Genomic DNA, 26,043 nt, shown 5'->3' on the forward strand with positions numbered 1-26,043 from the left:
ACTGGTGTCTAATTTGCTTTCACTTAGCATTATTGAAGTGGCCAGCATCTGTAAATCACAAGAATGTTTATGAACCTTGCGGTTAGGATCAATGGAGGGTATTTATTATTTTTTTTATTCATTTACGGGATGTGGGCATCGCTGGTTATGCCAGGATTTATTGCCCATCCCTAGTTGTCCTTCAGTAGGTGGTGGTGAGTTGTCTTCTTGAACCGCTGCAGTTCTTGAGGTGTAAGTACACCCACTATGCTGTTAGGGAGGGAATTCCAGGATGTTGCCCCAGCGAAGTGAAGGAATGGTGATATATTTCCATATTAGAGTGGTGAGTGACTTGGAGGGGAACCTCCAGGTGGTGGGGTTCCCAGGTATCTGCTCCTCTTGTCCTTCTGGATGATAGTGGTGGTGGGTTTGGAAGGTGCTGTCTAAGGAACCTTGGTGAGTTACTACAGTGCAACTTGTGGATGATCCACACAGCTGCCACTGGTCGTCGGTGGTGGAGGGTTTGAATGTTTGTGGAAGGAGGAGCAATCAAGCGGGCTGCTTTGTCCTGGATGGTGTCGAGCGTCTTGAGTGTTGTTGGAGCTGCACTCATCCAGGCAAGTGGAGAGTATTTCATTACACTCCTGACTTGTGCCTGGTAGATGGTTGACAGGCTTTGGGGCATCAGGAGATTAGTTACTCTCCATAGGATTCCTAGCCTTTGACCTGCCCTGGTAGCCACAGTATTAATACGGCTAGTCCAGTTCGGTTTCTGATCAATGATAACCCCCAGGATGTTGATTGTGGGGGATTTAGGGATGGTAATGCCATTGAATGTCAAGGGGCGGTGGTTAGATCCTCTCTTGTAAGAGATGGACATTGCCTGGCACTTGTGTGGCACGAATATAACTTGCCACTTGTCAGCCCAAGCCTGGATATTGTCCAGGTCTTGCTGCATTTGGACACTGACTGCTTTATTATCAGAGGAGTCGTGAATGGTGCTGAACATTGTGCAGTCATCCGCAAACATCCCCACTTCTGACCTTATGATGGAAGGGAGGTCATTGATGAATGAGCTGAAGATGGTTAGACCTAGGACACTACCCTGAGGAACTCCTGCGGAGATGTCCTGGAGTTGAGATGATTGACCTCCAACCACCACAACCATCTTCCTTTGTGCCAGGTATGACTCCAACCAGCGGAGAGTTTGGCCCCTGATTCCCATTGACTCCAGTTTAGCTAGGGCTCCTTGATGCCATATTCGGTCAAATGCTGCCTTGATGTCAAGGGCAGTCAGCTCTTTTGTCCATGTTTGAACCAAGGCTGTAACGAGGTCAGGAGCTGAATAACCCTGGCGGAACCCAAACTGAGCATCCGTGAGCAGGTTATTGCTGAGTAAGTGCCACTCGATGGCACTGTTGATGACTCCTTCCATCACTTTGCTGATGATGAAGAATAGACTGATAGGGCGGTAATTGGCTGGGTTAGATTTGTCCTGTTTCGTTTGTACAGGGCACACCTGGGCAATTTGCCACATTGCCGGGTAGATGTCAGTGTACTGGAACAGCTTGACTAGGGGTACGGCAAGTTCTGTAGCACAAGTCTTCAGTACTATTTCCGGGATATTGTCAGGGCTTATAGCCTTTGCAGTATCCATTACATTCAGCTGTTTCTTGATATCACATGGAGTGAATCGTATTGGCTGAAGACTGGCATCTATGATGCTGGGAACCTCCGGAGGACACCGAGATGGATCATCCACTCGGCACTTTTGGCTGAAGGTTGTTGCGAGTGCCTCAGCCTAGTCTTTTCCCCTGATTTGCCGGGCTCCTCCATCATTGAGGATGGGGATACTTGTGGAGCCTGCCCCTCCAGTGAGTTCATTAATTGTGCACTGCCATTCAAGGCTGGATGTGGCAGGACTACAGCGCTTAGATCTGGTGCGTTTGTTGTGCAAACGCTTAGCACTATCTGTCACTTGCTGCTTTTGCTGTTTGGCACACAAGTAGTCCTGTGCTATAGCTTCATCAGGTGACACGTCATTTTTCGGTATGCCTGACGTAGTTTTTGGCATGCTCTCCTGCACTCTTCATTGAACCAGGGTTGATCCCCTGGCTTGGTGATAATGGTAGACCATGAGGTTGCAAATTGTGGTTGAATACAATTCTGCTGCTGCTAATGGCCACAGTGCCTCATGGATTTCCACTCTTGAGTTGCTAGATCTGTTCGAAGTCTATCTCATTTAGCACGGTGGTAGCGCCACACAACTTCAGATGCATTCAAGGGTGAAGGGAAAGATAAACAAACACACCTCCTGGCAACTGTGTTTAAACCATTAAGATGTCAATCAAAGGCTAGTTAAAGGTACTGCACTGTGAAATAGGATCAATGCTCGGCATTTCAAAGGATCTCAGGATTTTAGGTTTTCAAGTGCTGTCGGCTTTCCAGAAACGATCTGGCATTTCAAAAAGCAGCAATATTAAAAGCATAGGGCTGAGCAACCAGATGTGAGGAAAAGGAAAGTCTTCCTGGCTTGAATCTTCAATGAACTCTGTGATCTGCTCTGCAGCTGTCTGTCACAGCAATTCAGAAAGAGAAGGCCACTTTAAAGTTTAAACAGATCAGACGAGGATGATGATTTAGAATAGATGGCTGCCTGAGATCACCATGCCAAAAGTGATCTTGGTTGCTCAGGACTGGAAGGGGCAGTCTAGACACGGAACCCCCATCCTGGGGTCAACACCTTACCCACAGCCTGAGCCCACCCAACCCTCAGGACCCTTTGTGGACCCTCCCTCTGCAGCCTGGAAGTAGCAGAGGGGAATAGGAACAATGGGTTAACCACCTTAATTCCCTCTCGGGGTCCAGCACACCAGGCTAGGACGTCACTGCCAGGGTGTCAGTGTCATAGTGTCAGGGGGAAATGCACTTTTGGCAATGCTAGAGGAAAGGGCCTGAAGGGGTGGAGAGGGGGGGGGGGAGCATGGCTAAGGGGGGGTGGCTGGAGTGGTGGCTGAGAGGGGGGAATCAGGAGGGGCGTGTTGGGTCACCCTCATGCATGTGTGGTGTGGGGAAGGAGTGACCCGTTATTCCCTTTGTCAGCACAGGGGGTTAATATTTGTGTTGTGGGGAGAAGGAGGGCTTGTCTCTGGATGCTGGGGTCAGGGCACCCATTCAAAATGGTAGCTCAACACCAGTAAGTGCAGAGAAACCGGCGTGGTCACCAATATGCATATTTTTGCACAGTCAATGTATGAGAATATTATCCCAGTGATGCTCCTAGCAACAGTGGGACACAGTGTTGATTCTCTGCTGGCGAAAGCACTTAGTCTGGAACGGAGCATCCCACCCCTCTGTCGACAATTATACACACATTCCAGAAATTGTTAAGTTTGATTTGAAGTCTCTTATTACAATTTCTTTTCAGAACCTACCTTTTCCTTCAAGCTTTGCCTATCTTTGATTACGGCCCAGCTGCTCCGATTATCACTGTACGAGATAATATACTCCTTCACAAACATGGCCCGCCCCAGCTGGCTGGCACCTTGAGTTATAATTCCTGTAATCTTTTTTCTGCGCCCAAAGTTGATCTGAAACCATTCATGTGGATTGTTCCTCTGCGGGTAGAAAACAATTTGTGGTACTTTAATTTCACAAAATTGGCCCTTTTTGATTACCTACTGCAACAGAAATAATAGAGTAGCAAATCAAATAATACAGAAAGATTTAAAAAATTGCAGACAGTTCTCTCTGCGAGATAAACCACTGGAATAATTTCATAAGGTACCAGCTTGTAATTCACTCCCCAGTATCCAGTATTCTTTAGTTTATTTGTTTTCTATGTTACCTTTGGCACCCACGCATTTGTGAATCCTTCTTTGTTGAGGCGCGCCAGGGCTGGTGTCCAAGCACTCATGCTAACCCAAAATGAGGAGGCACTGAGTTGATGGTCTGCGATAACTTTGCTCTCCATCCCTAATGGCAAAGAACAACCTGGGAAACACAAGGAGAGGGCAGCCTGAGGCATAGTTTGCTGGTGTTGCTGAGAAAGCTTGGTAAACCCATTACAACTTTTTAAGCAAAGGAAGAGTTTGTTCGCCTTGTCGGAATCACAGGTGGGTGCAAAATAGCATGTTTTTTCTCCCTCTAGTTTGTGGTACAAGATTTATTTGACCAATCTGCTTCTTTTGCATCGTTCTTCCAGCTTTAGAAATCTAGGTTTTAGCTGTGAACCAAATAATTGTGTATAGAGCAGGGAGGCATTTGGACATTTAAAAGGATTGTTACTCAGTTGTTCATATAAGAATGTGTTTTTTTACCAAGTAGGAGCAGAAAATATTAGTGGGAGTACTTTATAGGCTTAACAACAGCAGTTATTATGTTAGACACAGTAAAGTCAGGAAATTAGAAGTTAATGTAACAAGGATAATATAGTAATCATGGAAACAACCTTCCAATCACAAAAACATCGTTTGACCATTACCCTTTGCTTCCTGCCTCTGGATCTAACTTGCCACTTTGTCTTGGGCTTTTCCTTTCCTTTGGGCTTTTCCTTTCATGTCCAGTCTGTCATGTGGAATCTTGTCAAAATCCTTCATGAAATCCATATGAATTATCTTATTTCGCTGCCTTCATCGACTCACCTCGTTATCTCCTCCTAAAATTTGATTATTTTAGTCAGACATAACCTTCCTGATGTGTTGGGTAGGCTGGGTCGATGTGGACTGCACTTGATGCAGTGTAGTGAGAGACAGACCTCCAACACTTGATAAGATGCAACAAAATTTTATTTAACATCTAAACTATTATACATGTTCAACTGTGGGTTGACACTATGCTGACTTGACTGGAGACCTGATACTAGCCTAACCAGACTTACTAGCTACCACATGGTGTTTGCACTGGCCAGCTCACTACCTCTGACTGTCTCAGAGGCTGGGATCCGAGAGAGCGGGAAAACTGGTGCCCTCTGGCTTTATAGTGGTTGTGTCTTTTCTGGTGATTGGCTGCTCTGTTCTGTGTGCTTACTGGTCATCCTGTGTGTCAATCACTGCCTGTCTGCACTCCATTGTATACATAGATGTATATTATGACATTTCCCCCGCTTTTTTATTGGTTCTGTATTGTGTGTGTTGAGATAATAAATATTAAGGTGCATGCGCGTGTGGATGTGTATATGTGCGTGACTATATACAGAATGTGCTAAAATGACCGTATGTACACAGGAAGGTGTCGCTAGTGCAGATATAGGGCGGATGAAATGGTAACAACGATATTTACAGAGGTCAAAACGATAAGGTAACACAGTTGTGCATAAGTTCAGTCTATAAGTTTAGTCTCTGTGGCGGGCGACGAATTCTGGTTGACCGCCTCAAGGGTGGATCAGGGGCCGCCTGCACTTGGATAGGCGGGGCCGCCGCCAATGCGGTGGTCGCAGAGGTCGGCAGGATTGCTGGTAGATCGGTGGCCTCGTGGTAGGGCACGTCTGGAGGAAGCATTGTGTGAGGCGGGACATCATGGTTAGGTGGTGGGCGTGGAACTCTGCGCATCGCCCGTCTGTTGCGTCGTAGGAAGGAGCCATCAGCCATGCGGACCAGCCGCCGTCAGGCAACTGCACACGAACACGATCAGTTGGTACCAGCTGGCGGAGATCCGTGGCATGAGCGTCATATGCTGATATCTGTTGGGCCCAAGACTGCTGGATCTTTTGTATGACCGTGAGGTGGTCAAGGTCTGGAACATGGATGGCTGGAACCGTGGTTCGCAGAGTGCGGTTCATGAGCATCTGCGCGGGAGACAACCCAGTGGACAGCGGGGATGCTCTGTTGCCAGCCGCGCCAGGTTGAAGTCGGTGCCTGAGTCTGCAGCCTTGCATAGTAATCTCTTGACGATATGGACCCCTTTTTCGGCCTTCCCGTTTGACTGTGGGTAGTGGGGGCTGGAGGTTACGTGACAAAAGCTGTATAGGCAGGCAAAATCAGACCATTCCTGGCTGTAAAAACAGGGAACGTTGTCACTCATCACCGTGAGCGGTATCCCATGCCTGGCAAACGTTTCTTTGCATGCTTTAATCACCGCCTTTGACGTCGGACAGTTTCACCACTTCAGGGAAATTGGAGAAGTAGTCGACCAGGAGGACATAGTCACGCCCCTTGGCGTGGAAAAAGTCGACACCGACTTTGGACCATGGGGAGGTCACTATCCCATGTTGCTGCAGAGTTTCTTTGGGTTGAACTGGCTGAAATTTCTGATATGTGGGGCAGTTGAGGACCGTGTTGGCAACGTCCTGGCTGATGCCCGGCCAATAGACTGCCTCTCGAGCTCTGCGTCGACATTTCTCGACCCCCCAGGTGACCCTCATGGAGTTGGCCGAGCACCATAGTTCGCATGCTCTGCGGAATCACAATCCTATCGAGCTTCATGAGGATGCGGTCCACCACCGTTAGGTCGTCCTTGACGTTGCAAAACTGGGGACACTGTCCATTCTGCCAGCCATTCGTGAGGTGCTGCATCACACGCGTAGCAGAAGATCCTTGGCCGTTTCCTCACAAATTTGGATGACCCTCTCATCAGTGGCCGGAAGGTTGGAGGCACACAATTGCACCTGCGCATCGATTTGGCAGACAAAGTCAGTTTGTTCACACGGTGTGGTGATAGACCTGGAAGGGATTCTGCAACAATGAGTTCTTTGCCTGGCGTGTAGATAAGTTCAAAGTCATAGCGGCGCAGCTTGAGAAGGATTCGTTGTAACCGAGGCATCATGTCATTCAAATCCTTCTGGATTATGTGGACTAGTGGTCTGTGGTCCGTCTCAACCGTGAATTTTGGGAGGCCATACACATAGTCGTGAAATTTGTCGATTCCCGTTAGGAAGCCCAGGCATTTCTTCTCGATCTGAGCGTACCATTGCTCAGTGGGCGTCATGGCTCTGGAGGCATACGCAACTGGGGACCATGAGGAGGAGTCATCCCGTTGGAGGAGCACCGCCCCAATACTGTCCTGGCTCGCGTCAGTGGATATTTTGGTCTCTTTGGTAGGGCCGAAGAACGTCAGAACCGGGGCTGTGGTGAGTTTTGCCCTCAGCTCAGGCCATTCGTTCTCATGAGCGGGCAGCCACCGGAATTCCATCGACTTTTGACGAGATGGTGGAGGGCCGTGGTGTGTGCCGCCATGTTGGGAATGAACTTCCCGAGGAAGTTGACCATCCCTAGAAAGCGGAGGACCGCCTTCTTGTCCTCTGGGGTCTTCATGGCATTGATCGCTGAGACCTTGTCAGCATCTGGCCGCCCGCCTTGCTGCAAGATGTGGTCAGCAAGGAATTTGATTTCTGACTGACCGAACGAGCACTTGGCTCTGTTGAGTCTGAGGCCATACTCATGGATTCTGTGGAATACCTGCTTGAGGTGATCGATGTGTTCTTGAGGAGTTGTGGACCAGGTTATGACATCGTCAACATTCACGCGCACCCCCTCGATACCCTCCATCATCTGTTCCATGATGCGGTGAAATACCTCTGAGGCAGAGATGATGCCAAAAGGCATCCGGTTGTAGCAGTAGCGACCGAACGGGGTATTGAATGTGCACAGCTTGCGACTGGATGCATCCAGCTGTATTTGCCAGAACCCCTTGGAGGCGTCCAGCTTCGTAAAGAGTTTGGCATGAGCCATCTCGCTGGCCAACTCTTCTCGTTTTGGTATCGGGTAATGTTCCCTCATGATGTTGCGGTTTAGATCCTTGGGGTCGATGCAGATTTGAAGCTCCCCTGACGGCTTCTTGATGCAGACCATGGAGCTGACCCAGTCCGTGGGTTCTGTGACATTTGATATGATGCCCTGGTCCTCGAGGTCCTGTAACTGCTGCTTGAGGCGGTCCTTGAAGGGTGCCGGCACCCAACGTGGTGCGTGGATCACAGGGCTGGCATTTGGTTTGAGCAGGATTTTGTATCGGTATGGGAGTGTGCCCATTCCGTCGAACATGCTGTGGTACTGCGTGATGATGTCATCAATTTCAGCATGGAAGTTCTCATCAGGCGAGGCCGTCGCCTGTGAGGATGACATGGTGTGGACTCGCTGAACCAAGTTCAGGAGTTTGTAGGCCCGAGCACCGAGCAGGGAAGCTCTGTCAGGTCCCACAATCTCAAATCGCAGTGTCGCTTTAAATGACTTATTGGAAACTCCGAATTGGCATGAGCCACTGGCAGCTATGGCATTGCCATTGTAGTCAAGGAGCTGGCAGGCCGGTGGAAGAATGCCTGGTCTGACGTGGATGGTGTTGAAATCGGATTTCGAGGTGAGGTTTGCCGATGCGCCAGTGTCCAGTTTGAACCGGATACGAGCCTTGTTGACAATGAGGACAGCACACCACTCGTCGTCGGGATCCTCGCTGAGGATCGGGAGGTGCTTCGCTGTCTTGGAGAAAGGCAGCGCATGCTTCGTAATTATGCCCTCCCGGTATGGAAATTTGAGGCACGCAGCATCAGGATCTGTTGGGCTGTCGGGGTCAGAGTCTGGCATGGCGTGCTGTATTGAACGGGCGCTTTTGTGCCGCGGCTGGGATCGCTGGATGCTGGGCAGTGGAGCAGATCTACAAAGGGCTGCGTAGTGGCCAAGCTTGCCACACTGTAGACACTGTCGTGATTTTGCCGGATATTGCCGCTTTAAATGGGCGGAGCCACAAATCGGACACATCATGACGCCAACGTCAGCGCGTTCCGTGCGCCATCACGCATGCGCAGTGCGGTCGAATGACGTACGCACCTGCGCAGTCGGTCTGGCCGTCCCCTCGGTCGTGCCGCACATGCACAGGGGCCGGGAAAAATGCGTGGAATGGCCACACTCTCGATACTTAGGCCCTGCATTTGTGCGATGGCCTGCACCAGTTCCGCCTCGTGGGAGGTTAGCTTTGCCGTTTCTGCCGCCCTGATGTGGGAGTACCGATTGTTACCATGTTCGTGGAGAACGCACGTTTCAATGGCGATGGTGAGGGTGAGCTGCTTGACTTTCAGGAGCTGCTGGCGAAGGGAATCGGAGTGGACCCCGAAAATGATCTGATCCCGGATCATGGAATCAGTGGTCGAGTCATAGTTACATGACTGCGCGAGGATGTGGAGATGGGTCAGAAAGGATTGAAAAGGTTCATCCTTACACTGGAGCCTCTGTTGGAAAACTGTTCAAAGCTCTCATTCACCTCAATGTCGCAGTAGCTGTCGAACTTCAGTAGGACTGTTTTAAATTTTGTCTTGTCTTCGCCTTCAGCGAATGTAAGTGAGTTGTAGATGTGGATGGCGTGGTCCCCGGCTGTGGAGAGGAATAGTGAGATCTTCATGGCTTCCGATGCGGCCTCGAGGTCGGTGGCTTCGAGATAGAGTTGGAACTTTTGTTTGAAGATCTTCCAATTTGCACCGAGGTTGCCGGCGATGCGGAGCTGCGGAGGAGGGCAGACGTTTTCCATGTCACTGGATGGCTGTTTGCTGGTCAACGCTGATTCACTCAAAGTAGGTCTGTCTGTTTGCTGGTCAATGCTGATTCACTCAAGGTAGGTCTGTCAATTTTCAGCATCACTCACTGGTACCATGATGTGTTGGGTAGGCTGGGTTGGTGTGGACTGCGCTTGATGCAGTGTAGCGAGAGACAGACCTCCAACACTTGATAAGATGCAACACGATTTTATTTAACATCTAAACTATTATACATGTTCAACTGTAGGTTGACACTATGCTGACTTGACTGGAGACCTGATACTAGCCTAGCCAGACTTACTAGCTACCACATGGTGTTTGCACTGGCCAGCTCACTAACTCTGACTGTCTCAGAGGCTGGGTCCCGAGAGAGCGGGAAAACTGGTGCCCTCTGGCTTTATAGTGGTCGTGTCCTTTCTGGTGCTTGGCTGCTCTGTTCTGTGTGCTTACTGGTCATCCTGTGTGTCAATCACTGCCTGTCTGCACTCCATTGTATACATTGATGTATATTATGACACTTCCTTCACAAATCCAAGCTGCCAGCCTTTGGTTAATCCGTGTCTTTTTTAAATGAAGGTTTATCCTATCCCTCAGGATTTTGTCTGATATTTTTCTCTCACTGAGTTTAGGCTGACTGGCCTGTAATTCCTCGGTGTACCCCTTTATCCATTTTTAAACATTAATTGTCCTCTGGTACTCCCTGTAGCCAGAAAAGATTAGAAAATTATGGTCAGTGCCTCAGCTATTTCTTCTCTTGCTTCCTTTCACACTTAGGATATATTGGGCCGCAACTTCCACGGAGTGGCAATTAGTGTCGGATTGAGACTCTGTACCCACTGACTTGTGCCAAATTTCTTCCATGCTTGTCCCGTCCAATCTCTTGACTCAGGCTGGATGAGATCCAAGCAACACAGCGCTTCCACTAGGCCCAGCCTCAAAGTGTAAGAGAGCCGGCATGAAGAAGGGGGTATGTGTCTCAGGTAAGTGGCTAGGAATCAGGGGGGTAAGGGAGATGACGGTGGTATGGGGAGACGTGGGGGAGGTTTGGACATTAGAGATGTTGGACTTCGGAGGGAGTGCGGGTGATGAAAATCAAGGTTCGGGGGTTCCGGGAGGTTCAGACATCAGATGGGGTGGAACTGGTTGATATTGGGGATGTTTTCCACGGTGGGGGTGGGGTTTGGGTTGATTTGAGGGGGATCCATGGATTGGAAGGGGCAGGGGTTGGGTCAGGAGAGGGGGTCCAGCCGGGTCATGTGGAGTTGTCCAGCCAGGTTAGAGTGTCAGATGGGAGGTGTGGGTTAGGGCATATTGGGACTGGGGAGGTTGTCAAACTGGGTCCGGTTGGGTCCCGTCGTGGTGGTCCTGATGGGACAAGGGGTCTGCAGGGGAGGTGGGTTGGTCCAGCCAGGTCAGGGTTTGAGGTTAGGTCTTGGGGGGAGGGGTGTCCACCCAAACTGGGGAGTTAGGTCAAGTTGGGGGGGGGGGGGGGGAGAGGGGGCGGTGGTCCAGCCCAGCCGGGGGTTGTGTCGGTTGGAGGGATTCAGGGCGTGGGTGTCGGACCGGGGAGGTGGTCTAGCCGCCTCAGGGGTGGGAGTCAACTCGGGGGAGTGGGGGCCAAGTCAGGGGGTGGAGTCCAGTTACGTTGGGGGTGTCGAGTCGGCTTGGTTGGATCAAAGCTGACAATCAGGACTGCGGGTGAGGGGGATCCCATGGGGGTCCAAGTGGTGGGGTCGGTTAGTTGGCAGGGTGGGGGAGTCCTCAGGGGGTTGGGGTTGTGGTGTGAGTCCTGTGCGGACCTACTCTTTCCTGGTCTAATCTGCACACTTTGGATTTCATAACCCTGGCTTACCAAAATTCCACTGCAGTGGGGGCAGCCTGAGATTTAAATGTGCAGCTGTCCCTGTGAACCAGACAGGCACAAACTCCCATCTTCGCAAATATGGAACGTGACGTGTTCATATTTGGCTTTCCATCCTGGCAAAAATATGGACCAATAATTTAGTAGTAGAATGGAAAGAGATATTTTCCTTTTAGTCTCTTCTCTCTCTTTGGATTGGAGCCTTAGAAATACTGACAACTCACTGCATGTAAAATCAGCACAAACGCCACCTTGCTGCACAAAAAGCGAGGCCACTGAACCACATATCCAGCACTATTCTGTATCTATTGAATAAATGGTTCAGGTGAGTAGCTATGTCAAGTCAACATTGTCCTATTTACAGGATGATCTTCCGACCTTATGTCACCTCTCTCTGAAAGTTCGCATTGGACCTAGCTTACACAACTCGGCCCAAAGTTATTTGGAGTTCTAATTTTTACCCAATTTTAAAAGTGTATCTGTATTTCTTCCTTGCTCCCAATATACCATACTTTACCCAAAAGGTAAAGAAATTGCCGCAAGTATCTGCTAAATGCTGTTTATAATGTGGTGAAATGAAGGACGTGAGTGCAGTCCAGGGAAACGTAATCACCAGTTTTGACCAGTTTGTCCTCTCGCTACACATTTAAAACATGTCAGATATGTGACCTCTGCCCCCATTTTGTTTCATTTTCCCTGGTTAGTTTTAGTTTTACTCTTTTTTTCCCTCTCTCCTTTGTTTGCTTACAGGCAACAGCTGCTCATGATTCTGCCATTCACACACTCTGTAAACATAAAATTTATTTATTTACTTGTCTGATTACCACTCCCTTTTTGGTTCTGTGCCACCTAACCCATTTAATCCCGCTTGCCTACCACCATATTATACACTCCTTTTCATTCTTCCCCTCCCCAACATTCAACTTGCTTTAAAACCTATTACATTTTAACTCTTCCCATTTCCGATGAAAGGTCGTAGACATAGAACGCTAATGTTGTTTCTCTACAGATGCTGCCTGACCTACTGAATATTTCCAGCATTTTCTGTTTTTATTTTAGATTTACTGCGTCCACTGTTTTTTGCTTCTGGGAGAGTTTTCTCTTTTTTATTTTCAGTTCTGACCATTCTGGGATGAGCTTTCATGATCATTGAGATATCTCTGAACTTACTCTGCAGATCGCAAACCAGCAACTCCATTCGTAGCGCAAAGTTTCCTATGCTTGGCTTTGGGTACACTCTGATATACCGAGCAATGATTGGTGGGTTGAAATCGTTCCTCATCTGTCCTATTCCATCGGTGTTTCCTTTAAATATCTGGAATTTAGAAGTGGAAATGTGAAGCCTTCCAAATACAAATACATACACAGGGTTCTTAACAAAGATTAAGGACACCTGTTTATTAAGATTAAAAATGCTGTTAGATCACGTTCACCATAATTTTTCATTAATATTCAAACCATACTGTTTCAAAATGATCTGGAATGGATACACTGTTTACAACGCCACTTAAAATAATATTTATTGTAAAGGAGGAATTGATTTCCATTTACCTTTTCATTTTTTTTATTTCAGGCTCTGAGTTTAGGAGTTTTATTTGCAATTATGTTTGATGTGAGAAAATCTCATGGTCAGTGTTCTTTGAATGGTCATTTAATACCACCAGCGCTTTGAACTATTTGTATATTTTTTACCAAGAGGACCGTGAGAAAGTTAAATTACTGACCTTTAGTCTAGTCCTCCTCATTGTTTAATTGGAGTTTATCCTGAGGATTTCCCCCACAGGCTTTAGGACCTAGCTATTAGAATCAAGTCGGGGTCAGGTGCCTGGACTGTGTGGGGAACAATCACCCAGCAGTAAATTTCCCCAACGTGGCCAACTGATGGCTAGAGGGCACGCTTGTCATCCAATTGGTGATAGCAGCGAGCTCCTCAAGATGAGGACCAAGAGATTTCCTTCTCAGGTAAGTGAGAGAGATGGTGCCCCAAGTTGGAGGTGCAGCCTCTCCAACTTTTAAAAGTTTTAAAATAAAGGAAGTCCTTAATTTGGAGCCAAGCTGCCATTGTTGACGGGGAACACCAGGCGGCCTGCAGATAGGTGGGGAGGACCTCATAGCCTGTCCAGACAGCCCCTGAAAGACCCTCTGAAAACAGCTAGACTGCTCCTCAATGCTTCTGGAGACCTGGTGACCCACTGGAAATTTACAGATGGCCTCTGTCATGTTCTGTAGACTGGCTGAAGTGAATGAAGAACTACAGAACATCTGGTTTAAATAATTTATTATGGAACAACTGCGTGATAAGATAACTGGGATAAATAAATTCATTAACTACCAACACTAATTAACTATTGTAGAGCTACTGCAAAATATGTATATCCTCCAGCATGACCTACTCCCAACTCCCAGACTACAGGGTCACCTGGTGGGTTTACACTGCCACCCCTAGTGGTTGGAGGTCATGCATAACATTATGTACAAACTTGCTTTATGTATATCATCACAGCCTCTGTTAACAGGCCTTATAATAGGCCAATAAACAGCTGAATTGGCTATGTGCTGCTTGTGGCAGATAGCCCTGCTGCACCCCAAACCTATCTGCTGGAAATTGAACCAGAGGTGGGATGTAGCTGGGGAACTGGCACATGTGCCCATTTGCCTCTTTGAAGCCCCCATCCAAACTTCAGCCTCTTTGTCCTCACATGGAAAAGTCTGACAAACTGTATGCCACTTCATAGATTTTCATTTCCATTGCAGTCAATTGGCGTAAAAGTTGGGATAACAAGGGGCTGAATTGATCTTGCCAATTTTATAACTATCATCCACATTACCATCTATGAATCCATTTTCTAGTAATAAGGGCCAGGATTCTCCCCTACCCGGCGGGGCGGGGGGTCCCGGCGGGATGGAGTGGTGGGAACTACTCCAGCGTTGGGTCGCCCCAAATGTGCGGATTTCTCCGCACCTTTAGGTGCCACGCCCTCGCCATGAGGGGCTAGTCCTGTGCCGGAGTGGTTTCTGCTCCACCGGCTGGCGCCACACCAGACGGGGCCAAAAGGACTTTGCCGGTCGACGGAAGTTTGCGCATGTGCAGAAGCGTCAGCGGCTGCTGACGTCATCCCCGCGCATGCGCAGGGGGGGGGTGTCTCTTACATGTCGGCCATGGTGAAGGCTGTGGCCGAGGCGGAGGCAAAGGAGTGTCCTCGTGGCACAGGCCCGCCCGCGGATCGGTGGGCCCCGATCGCGGGCCAGACCACCGTGGGGGCACCCCCCGGGGCCAGAGCGCCCCGTGCCCCCCCAGGACACCGGAGCCCTCCCGCGCCGCCTAGACCCGCCAGTAAGCGAGGTGGTTTGATTCTCGCTGGCGGGACAGGCATTCCAGCAGCGGGACTTCGGCCCATCGCGGGCCGGAGAATCGCCGGGGGGTGGGGGAACCGCCGATTGGCGCGGCGCGATTCCCGCCCGTGCCGGAGAATTCGGCAACCGGCGGGGGCGGGATTCAACCCCGGCGATTCTCCAACCCGGCGGGGGTCAGAGAATCCCGCCCAAGGTGACAAGGAATCTTTCAGTTGCATTAGTACTTGGAAAAAGCAAAATTCTGACCTTGTCTGAGGCACCACCAATTAATTTTGCTTTTGTAGCAAGAAAAATTACTTACTTTAATGTCTAAGGTGGTATTGCTTTTGTACTTTTTCCAGGCATAGGTGTCTTGGCTGTAGGAAACATAAAAGTGATCCACATAGAGATGCTTAAAATAGTGGCGGACTCCCTGTGTAATTATTCCATGGACTAACATTGGAGTCTTCAAATCAACCTGGAAGCATATCACCACACCCAAGGTTAGAATTCAAAAATCGATTGAAAAGCTATATATTGATAAAAAATTTGAAGTCTTGAGATACAACTTTGTATAAAATAGCAGAGTGCTTATCCCACATTACAAATGGAAGGATCCAGGTATAGGTATAGGCAAGGAGGTGTCGAGGGTGTCCAAACATACCTCAAAATCAATTCAAACTGAGGAAGGTGATTAGTTGGGCTTGTGCTAAATATTCACTGGCTATGTGAGTGAATAGTCACAAAGTTAGTGATAAAACCAGCAGCTCAAAATTGACACCTTGACATTGCACTTGTGTTTTTATCTGACAGGGCTTGTTTCTTTTCATTTGCTAATTTTGAATGGGTATATTACTGGAAGTAATAATGTTTCTATTTGAACTTATTGTTCCTTTTAATTTAGATGTTGCTCCTACTTGTATTAGCAATCTGGCATTGTTTTCCCTTGATAACAAATTGTTAGATGCAGGTTTATCATATGTGTATCAATATATGTAACAATTAAATAAATTCAGTAAAGTCTCCTGGGAACAATTGTACCTGAATCCATGGTCGAATTCCTTTGCCCCGCCATGCGTTGGTGAATCCAGAGTTGTGTAACCTTGCCAATTGCGGCCCCCATTTCCCTACAAAATCCAGCAAGAGAGAAGCTCAGATACTCGTGACAGCCTTATTGTCAACTTACCAGTTGGGTAAAGATCAGGAAACAGAGCTAGATAACAAGCTACCTCTTTAACCAGGTAGGATAGACACAGAGGATGCGATCTTCCCAAAAGGGAACAAAGACCCCGAGCGAATGTGTTTAGACACATGTTTCCGGGAACTCTCAGTGCCAAGAAACACATGGTGATACAAGGCGACTCGCTTTGAATAAGGGGCCTAAATGGGAATAGTTCCGTTTTTTACAATGGGGAGCTCTGCTCGCTGGAACGAGAGATCGGTATGCCATTTTTAAATGGTGTCCCAATCTCCAAGGCCCACAAAAAAAATTCCTACCCAGTCCAAATGCAACATGGGAGTGTCCCCTGGCCAGCCCCCTTCAACATCCATAACGGGCAACCCTGGCCCGTTTGCGTGTGGGTTAAAAAATGCCAGCTTGGCACATTGCCAGTGCCAGGCTTGCACCTAGGTGGCACTGCCAGAGTGCCAGGTTGGCACTGCCAGGATTTCAGCTTTTGAAAGAGAAGTGGTGGGTGAAAAATTCCTTTTGCGGGTGAGACTCCAGAGTCAGTTATTAACTTTTAGCTGACTCCAAATTAAAAGACTACGCTGCTATATATGACTTGTGATACCACATTAAAAACATGCCAAAAGCCCACGAGGCTGTCAGCATCCTGGAGTAGCATGTCCCAGGAGTACCCAGTGCTGAGTAAAACAAGCATTTTGTTGCCATTGAGCTACATGTGCAAGGTTGGATTTTCCACTTTCATAAAGGTGAAGACAGCACAAAGGAACTGGCTGAAGTCTGCACCTGATTTCCGCATTGCCCTCTCCTCCTTTGAACCGGATTCAAGTGAGATCATGAGGTCCAAGAAGGTTCCCAAAGAGGGTTGCTAAGTCCAACTGGCATGGGTCACAAAGATTGGCCGGCATGGGTCGGGAAGGTCGGCCGGCATGAGTCTCGAAATTTGGTCAGCTGACAAAAGTGGATCCCGGGATAAAAAGTTTGAAAAACATTGGTGTAGGTAATAAGTTCCAGTGGGTTTTCTCTGTGAAATTGTGGCAGTCAGCTTTTCAGCCTGGTGGCGGCAGCATGACGTGAGGTTAATTTAACCACCAAACCATGTTGCCGGCACACCTTACATCTGGAATGGCTTCCCTGCTGTGAACGATTTAAGATGCCATGGGGGTTTGATTGATCGCACCGGACACCAATTAGCATGTTTATAAAGATCCTACAGGCTTCTGGTACGTGCCTTTACCACTTGCTCGGAAGGAAAGGTTAAAATCAGATAGGTGGAGGGACCAGATGGCGGCACGGCGGCATAATGGTTAGCACTGTTGTCTCACATTGCCAGGGACCCGGCTTCAATTCCAGACTTGGGTGATTGTCTGTGTGGAGTTTGTACATTCTACCCGTGTCTAAACGGGTTTCCTCCAGGTGCTCCAGTTTCCTCCCACAGTCCAAAGATGTGCAGGTTAGGTGGATTCGCCATGATAAATTGTCCCTTAGTGTCCAAAGGTGAGATGGGGTAATGGGGATAGGGCACGGGCTTGCCTGGGTAGGGTGCTCCTCCGGAGGATCGTTACAGCCTTATTAGGCCGAATGGCCTCCTTCTGCACTGTAGGGATTCTATGATTCTATTCTATGATTTTAAGGTTTTCTGGCAAATAATTAACTCAGGCCATTGTAATTGTCCACCTGCCCAATTTCTGTCAAGCAGGTGAGGTTAAACCCTCCACTCCAGCACTTACCTAAGTGCTACAGGATTCAATCTTGTCAAAAATAGACGTTTTACTTACCTATGTGTCCAGATGCTGTGAGCTGTGAATCTACTATTCTTCCACTTGCTAGACCCAGGGGTACTCTGCAGTCTGAAATATGAAAGATATCATTACAGTCTAAGTTACCAATGTACTATGATATTTCGGTCCAATTCATATTTTACTTGTTGATGAGATACAGTATTAAATTCACAGACTGCTTTAAATTAATTTCTCATAGTTTCTTATACCTGGAAAATGACTCTCATGTTTAGGAAGGTTGGGGCCACTCCCTTCTCAGTTAGGGAACTAAAACATTTGGAAAAAAAGTTACTTCGAAGGCTATTATGAACATGCCACTTTTTGATGTTAAGAATCTGTTAACAATCTAAAGCATTTCATTAAAAATAAATATTTTAGATTAAATGTCGGAGGAAGAACCTCAGGGAGTGTTCCAATCCCACTTTTGGCCCATTTGGCTCTTGGTGTCTGAGGTGGGTTTTCGCTAGAGAGCTCTGAAACTAATCCTATTGCTCCCATCTCGCAGCATAACTCTGTATTCTCTTCTGTTTCAATCATTCATTTTTCCTGAAAAGTTCTGGATGTGGATGCCCTGCCCCCATTTCTGGCTGATCCCATTTTTGTTGGCTGGAGGAAGGAGGAGAGAAACAGATGGAAAACTCAAGCTCAGGAGGGCCATTTGAAATTGGTGCTGAGTTCAAACAGACACTTTTACTGTCCCTAAGGTTTTAACCCACAGTGTGGCAGTCACAAATTTCAGGAACAGGTACAAGTGCTTACGCAGGGTAGATAATGTTTATTTAAGTGTTGTGATCTGAAGTTATTTAAATCACCATCCTTTAAAATTGAAAAAGCGTGGTCGCAGCTTTCAATTGGAGTAAGAAAACGGACACCCCTTGCTATAGAGTGCTCCGATTGACAGGCCATCTGGTGTAGCTCAGAATACCATTAGCTATCTGTTCCTGGCGTTTCAATATACTTCATTGTTAACATAATCAGCTGAGCCTGTGAGAAATGCTTGGTTGAATTTGAATGATTCAGAACAACATATCTCACCAGTTATCCTTAATAATAATAACTTTGTCCTTAATAGCATCCTCATTATACAGGCTTGGCTGAGAGCCCAGAGCAATAAAACCATTAGCTCAGCATGGAATCTGGTTTGATAAGTGAAGTGAATTGTTGACTTTGCTTGACTGACATTTTTAAGTGGTTAGATTATGTTGTTCTTTCTCTGATCTTTTTGTCAATGTCTCAATGTTTGGACAAGGTTACGAGGTGTGAAGTTTTCGAAGCCTCAGTTATTGTTAAGTAATAGTTTGTCTGATCGATACTTTTATAGGTTTGTAGAAAGAGTAGTTTTTTTTACAAACAACATTTATGAATGAGTGTTTTCTCCTCAGCAGTTTCAAACTTGCCATTGTTAATTTATGGCTCATTGGTTAAGTACACGGTGCATACTGGGTGAATGGGCATGTTAAGAGGCATGAATTGGCATTCAATTGGCATGGAGAGTATGAGGGGCCATGAGTTGTGGCTGAGGGGCATGAGTTGGCATTGAATTGGCACAGTGGCTATGTGGGGCTATCGATATGTGGGGAGGTGGGGGCGGGGGGGGGGGGGGGGGGGGGGGAGAGAGATGGGGTAGGATGAACTTACATTTCAAGTTTCCAAAATCCGAACTGTGGTTCACAATTCCTCTGTCCACATATGCACATTTTCATGAAGGATGAACAGTGACCAGGAGCAGCACCTTCGGCTAATTTAGTTCTCCTTCTAAACCCATTACTTGGACACTGGAAGATCAATTGTAGGACACCTAGTATTGTGGTTGAGATGAGCTAACTCAGCAAGACTGGGCATCAACCATGTGATGTTCCTTGTCACTGTTACTAATGATATAAACCCACTGAGTCATTGTCTTTTTAAGATGCACAAAGAAAATTGAATATTTAATATCACCAATTTAGGAAAGCAGATGGATAGTAAGCAGTGTGCTATCAGATTTCATCACTGCCCTGACAAAATGTTAAATTAGTCAATGCCATACAATGTGGTTTGACAGATTGAGAGGTGACAACACCATACTGCCTCTGTTAAGACAGAGAGAAGTAAACAGCTTGCTATCTGACCCTACAGTTTACAGCAAGGACAAGAGTGATGGACATTGCAGTCTAAAAGAACAAGCCAGGGGCGATGAACCATGGATCATAGGGAAGCTGACCCAACGCCATGGAAATTGCAGAGCGCAGGGAAATGCCTGCAATGCAACCAGCCAGTTCAGGAATGCAAGGTGTGTGCTCCCTACCCACACCTTATCCTGCAATGGCAGAAATTGCCAGTGCCAGGAATGGGGCCCCGGAATCCCAGAATCAGTGGAGTCAGGTCAGCTTCTCCATGATCCACCCGCCATTTGTAAATGGCTCTGCAGTCATCCTGGTTCCACGGAAATTTGGCCCAAATCCTTCCTCAGCTTCCCTTTCTCCTACAACTTTCAATCTTTTAAAACTGAATCTAAGCATCACCTAATTTACTGCTGTTAGGATCCGGAACCCTACTTCTTGATTCCTCAATCAAATTCCTGTCCCTGTCACATAATTATTCAGATCTTTGCAGTTAATTGATGTAACTCAGTTGGCTGGACAGCTGATTTGTGATGAAGACCAAGGTCGACAGCGGGGGTTCAATTCCCGTACCGGCTGAGGTTATTCATGCCTTCTCAACCTTGCTCCTCACCTGAGGTGTGGTGATTTCAGGTTAAATCATCACCAGTCAGATCTCTCCCTCACAGGGGAAAGCAGCCTATGGTCATCTGGGATTATGGTGACTTTACCTTTATCTATTTATCTTCATCTACATCACTTATTCATGACTAATGTGTGAAATAATCATAAATGTAAGAACTGCAAGGGTTAATGTAATGTCTAAATCAACCCCTAGAGGGAGCTCGATATACAAGTATATAAGACATTGATAAAAGCAAATTACTGTGGATGCTGGAATCTGAAATGAAAGAGAAAATGCTGGAAAATCTCAGCAGGTCTGGCAGCATCTGTAGGGAGAGAAAAGAGCTAAAGTTTCGAGTCCGGTGACTCTATGTCAAAGCTAAGACATTGATACTAAGTGAGAGGTTGAGGAGAAAGCTAGAGAATAGGCTGAAGGAAAGATAGTGTGAGTGAGAGCAGATCATAGTTAATGTTATAGTGTAGAGATTAGTATTAGATGAGTGTAGATAATATGTTTATTATCAACTGTGAATCCAAATAAAATAAGTGTTGAATCCAAATAAGTAGTGTTAATAAATTTATAGCTTTGTTCAATTTAAAGCTATTAGTGGTCTTTGTGAACACTACGCCAACCATCCTAAAATTAGCAACACAAAGAGCACCACACAACGCACAGGAGAATAATACCCACGGGCATTGTAGACGAGGAAAATAGCACGCATCCCTGCCTGTTGGTGTTCAGCAGTCTCACAGTCCACAAGCCAATAACCCACTTTGGCCGGGTGCATTTCGATGGTTCCAAATGAACCTATGACAATGAACATAGTAAAATAATTCACATAATTAAAAAATGATAAAAGCAGAATACTACCAAATAAAACCACATTTAAAGCACCTGCTTATAATAACAATATAATGTGCAGGAACTTTGGCTAATTTAGTTCCCCGTCTAAACTCCGTCCATAGGTACTGGAAGATCAATTGTAGGACACCTACCATTGTGGTTGAGATCAGCTAATGTAACCTGACTGGGGATCAAACATGTGACCTTCACTGGTACTAATTATATAAACCTGCTGAGTGATTGTGGAGTCAATGTACTTTTAAGAAAAGGAAGATTTCATATCACCGATTTAGGAAAGCAGATGGAATGTGTGGATAATAAACAGTGGGCTATCAAATTTCATCGCTGCCCTGCCAAAATACAATGCATACAATGTGGTCTAACGGATTGAGAGGTGACAGTACCATGCTGCCTATGTTAAGACAGAGAAAAGTAAACTGCTTGTTATCTAATCCTACATTTTTCAGCAAGGACATAGGGGGATTGACATTGCATTTTAAAGGAACAGGTCATTCAGGAATTCAGACATTAGATAATTATGGCATTAAAATCTGTTGTATAGCCTCTTACAAAATGGTACCCAATGTGTGGTACATCCACGTACACTATAGTGAGGGGCATTGAATATATCAGAGTGTACTATGGTAACAGGTGTAGTGGGTATCGGAGATTGTAATGTTATGAAGATGTGATGCTTAGAAGTTATATTTTTAAATACTCACCAGGAAATAATGTGTAAATACCCATCCTATGCTCTTTGGATCTTCTCACTGTAAAAGGTTGGCCGTGAAAATGCACACTGTAGATACCAGCAGATCCAACCATGTTTATGAGGTACCAGCGGACTAATCGGTTCTGTGCCATTACCAGCCCCGGCAGGGTTTCTGCCACATGCCCATTGATAGCTGCAAGAAAAATCAAAGACTAAAGGAATGTTACTGGGCATCTCTAAAGTGCACTCTAGAGTTCAACAGTTAAACAAGTTGGATATTCAACCGCCATTATAACTCCATCTTGGATCAGCAGAAAACCTTTTTTCATTCTTTCATTGGATGTGGGCTTCACTGGCAAGGCCAGCATTTGTTGCCCTTGAACTGAGTGGCTTGCTTGGCCATTTCAGAGGGCAGTTAAAAGCCAACCACATTGCTATTGGTCTGGAGTTGCATGTAGGTCAAACCAGGTAAGGATCGCAGATTTCCTTTCCTAAAGGACATGAGTGAATCCGATGGGCTTTTATGACAATTGATGATAATTTCACAGTCACCATCACTGAGACGAGTTTTAGATTCCAGACTTATAAATTGCATTTAAATTCCACCAACTGTCATATTGGGATTTGAACCCATGACACCAGGGCATTATTGTGAGCCTCTGGATTACCAGTGTAGCAACATTACAATCACACCTGCATCTCCCCAAGATGGCTTCCCCGACATGCTGGCTTCTGACAGGAAAATTGAACCATCTAATTTTCTTCTCTTCAGGTCGAATGCATGTTCCCAGCTTGTTTACTTGAAAATCAGGCAACTGGGCCTAAAATATTAGATTTGTGATCAAAATTTGAAACATTAGCCAGCAGCTCATTTAATATCTGGAAATTATGCTCCAATTTGCATCCCACTGACAACCAGTGGAGGGACACCAAAAGGTTGCTAAAAAGGGAAAAATAGAATGAGAGTAAAGTATAGAGATATATAAAGACAGATTGTCAGAGTTTTTGTAACTATGTAAAGGGGAAGAGTGTAGCTAAAGTAAATGTTGGTCTCTTAGAAGCAGAGGAAGGGGAAATTATCATGGGGGAATGAGGAAATGACAGAAGCATCAAACAAATATTTTGTGTCTGTCTTCACAGTAGAAGACACAAGTTCCAAACAAGATATAGAGAGTAAACAAGGGGCTAAAAATTGAGGGAATTAAGGACATTAATATCAGCAGAGAACAATTATTGGCAAAACTTCAGGGACTAAATCCAACAAATCCCCAGGACTTGATGGCCTATATCCTCGGATTCTAAAACAGATATCTGCAGAGATAGTTGGTGTGCCAGCTATGATTTTCCAAAATTGCAAGTTTTGGGAACAGTCTCATTAGATTGGAAGTCGGCAAATGTTACACCACTGTTCAACAAAGCGGGAGAGAGAAAACAGTGAACTACAGACCAGTTCGCCCAACATCAGTTGTTGGGAAAATGTTTGAATCTATTATTAAGCAATTCTTAACAATGCACTTAGAACATTGCATGATTAGAACAAGTCAACAAAGTTTTACTAAAGGGAAATCCTGTTTGACAAATTTATTAGCAATTTTTGAGGATGTAACTAATAGGGTAGATAAAGGAGTAGGTGTAGTACATCTAGATTTCCAAAAGGCATTAATAAGGTGTCACACACAAGGGGCGGGATTCTCCGTAGCCCGACACCGAAATCCGGAACGGCGATCGGGCAAAGATGGCTCCCGATGCCGGAATCAGGGAGGTGCCGATTTGATGACGGGTCGCGATGCACCGCCCCTCCATCGTGTCATCGTGCCGCGCACAGTCGCAACGCCGTTTGTACATCTTCAGGTGGCCCACCCACAATGCTCCGCCCCGGATGGGCCAAGTTCCCGAAGGTGCGGGCCACGTGTGGTCCCAGCGGTTGGGAGCCTGGTGTGCCGGCTGGGGGGGGGGGAGAGGTCAGTGTCCAGCACTGGCACACTCGATCGAGATCTATGTTGCTGGATAGGTGGCTTCTGCCAGGGCTGGGGGAGTGGTGGGCAGTGGCCAGGAGGTGGGCTGTGGGGTCGGGGTGGGCGGGTACGCGGTCCAGCACGGCCTGCGCCATTTCTTCTGGTGCAACCGGTGCGTGTGTGGGGGGTGTAGGCAAGCATGGCTGCAGCTTGTCAGCCCTGCGCATGTGCAGCATGGGACACGGTGATTCTCCGACCGTTATCTGCACGTTCTGTGGGTGTTTCACGTGGCTCCAGTGCTTGCCCCTCACCGATTCTGGAATCGGTGAGCGTTTTGCACTGATCTTCCCGTTGTGAAACAGCACAGATCCTCCTTTGGCGTTGGCACTTAGGCTCAGGAACGGAGAATCCATCGTCAAGATAAGGGCTCATGGACTTAGGGTAATATTTTAGCATGGCTATAAGATTGGTTAGCAGACAGAAATCAGAGGGAGAGCAAAAAAGAGACTTTTTCAAGTTGGCAAGCAGTGAATAGTGAAGTGCCACAAGGGTATGTGCTGGGCCTTAGATATTTACAATCTACGGGTACGATTCTCTGGCTTCCACATGGCTTGTCTCTCGGCGGAGGTAGGGGAACTGCCATAGGCTGGTGGCGGGATCATATGCATGAACAGCGGAAGATCTTGCCCTATATTAATAATTTAAATGAAGAGACAGAGAGTAATGTATTAAAGTTTATTGATGATATCAGGCTAAGTAGGAAGGTAAGCTACGGGGAGGACACAGAGTGACGGAGAGGAGATATAAACAGGTAGGTGAACGGGCAACAATAAGGCAGATAGAGCATAATTTAGGGAAGTGTGACGTTATTACTTTGGTTATAAGAATAAAAAGAGCAGAATATTTTTGAAAAGATGTGAAACTTCTGGGAGACTTTGTGTGCTGGTACGAACAATGCAGAAAATGAGCATGGTGCTGCAACAAACAATGAGGAAAGCAAATGGTATGTTGGCTTTTATTGCAAGGGAATTGGAGTACAAGAATAAGGAAGTCTTGCTACAATTATATAGGGTTTTGGTGGGACTACATCTGGAATACTGTGAGCAGTTTAATCTCCACACTTAAGGGGCAAAATTCTCCGACCCCCCGCCGGGTCGGAGAATCGCCGGGGGCTGGCGTGATTCCCGCCCCCGCCGGTTGCCGAAGTCTCCGTCACCGGATATTCGGCGGGGGAGGGAATCGCGCCGCGCCGGTTGGCGGGCCCCCCTGCTCGATTCTCCGGCCCGGATGGGCCAAAGCCCCGCCGCTAAAATTCCTGTCCCGTCAGCGTAAATTGAACCACCTACCTTACCGGCGGGACAAGGAGGCACGGGCGGGCTCCGGGGTCCTGGGGGGGGCGCGGGGCGATCTGGCCCCGGGGGGTACCCCCACGGTGGCCTGGCCCGCGATCGGGGCCCACCGATCCGCGGGCGGGCCTGTGCCGTGGGGGCACTCTTTCCCTTCCGCCTCCGCCACGGTCTCCACCATGGCGGAGGCGGAAGAGACTCCCTCCACTGCGCATGCGTGGGAAACTGTCAGCGGCCGCTGACGCTCCCGCGCATGCGCCACCCGGAGATGTCATTTCCGCGCCAGCTGACGGGGCGGAAATTCCTCCGGTGCCGACCTAGCCCCTCAATGTTGGGGCTCGGCCCCCAATGATGCGGAGCATTCCGCACCTTTGGGGCGGCGCGATGCCCGTCTGATTTGCGCCGTTTTGGGCGCAAGTCGGCGGACATCGCGCCGTTTCTGGAGAATTTCGCCCAAGAAATCTTATACTTGCATTGGAGGTAGTACAGTGAAGGTTCACTCGATTTGTCCCTGGGATGAGGGGATTATCCGTTGATGAGAGGCAAAGTAAATTGCATTTATATTCTTTGAAGTTTAGAAGAATGAGTGCCGATCTCATTGAAATCTAAAAGGTTCTGAAGGGGTTTGATAGGGTAGACATTGTTTCTGCTGGTTGTGGAGTCTAAAACATGGAGGCAGAGTCTCAGGATAAAGGGCTGATCATTTAGGACTGAGATGAGGAAATGTTATTTCACTCAAAGGATTGTGAATCTTTGGGATTCTCTACCCCAGAGGTTGTGGTTTGAATACATTTAAGACGGGGATTTAAGACAGATCATTGGTCTCTCAAGGAATTAAGAGATATGGGTTGGAGAATGGAGTTGAAGCCCAAGATCTGTCCATA

General features: G+C 47.2%; 1 protein-coding gene across 1 annotated transcript in view; it reads right to left on the bottom strand.

Annotated features, from left to right (window-relative positions):
• Positions 1–26,043, bottom strand: part of f8 (coagulation factor VIII, procoagulant component) — a 128,476-nt gene that overhangs the window by 13,587 nt on the left and 88,846 nt on the right. The window contains exons 17-24 of the mRNA XM_072505270.1: positions 21,869–22,051; positions 20,994–21,110; positions 17,595–17,666; positions 15,672–15,757; positions 14,953–15,108; positions 12,468–12,612; positions 3,827–3,972; positions 3,414–3,596 (exon numbers count right to left, since the gene is read on the bottom strand). Coding sequence (XP_072361371.1) covers positions 3,414–3,596; positions 3,827–3,972; positions 12,468–12,612; positions 14,953–15,108; positions 15,672–15,757; positions 17,595–17,666; positions 20,994–21,110; positions 21,869–22,051 — 1,088 coding nt within the window. The remainder of the gene's footprint in view (positions 1–3,413; positions 3,597–3,826; positions 3,973–12,467; positions 12,613–14,952; positions 15,109–15,671; positions 15,758–17,594; positions 17,667–20,993; positions 21,111–21,868; positions 22,052–26,043) is intronic.

The sequence above is a fragment of the Scyliorhinus torazame genome, chromosome 5, assembly GCF_047496885.1.
Source record: "Scyliorhinus torazame isolate Kashiwa2021f chromosome 5, sScyTor2.1, whole genome shotgun sequence".
Classification (NCBI taxonomy): domain Eukaryota; kingdom Metazoa; phylum Chordata; class Chondrichthyes; order Carcharhiniformes; family Scyliorhinidae; genus Scyliorhinus; species Scyliorhinus torazame.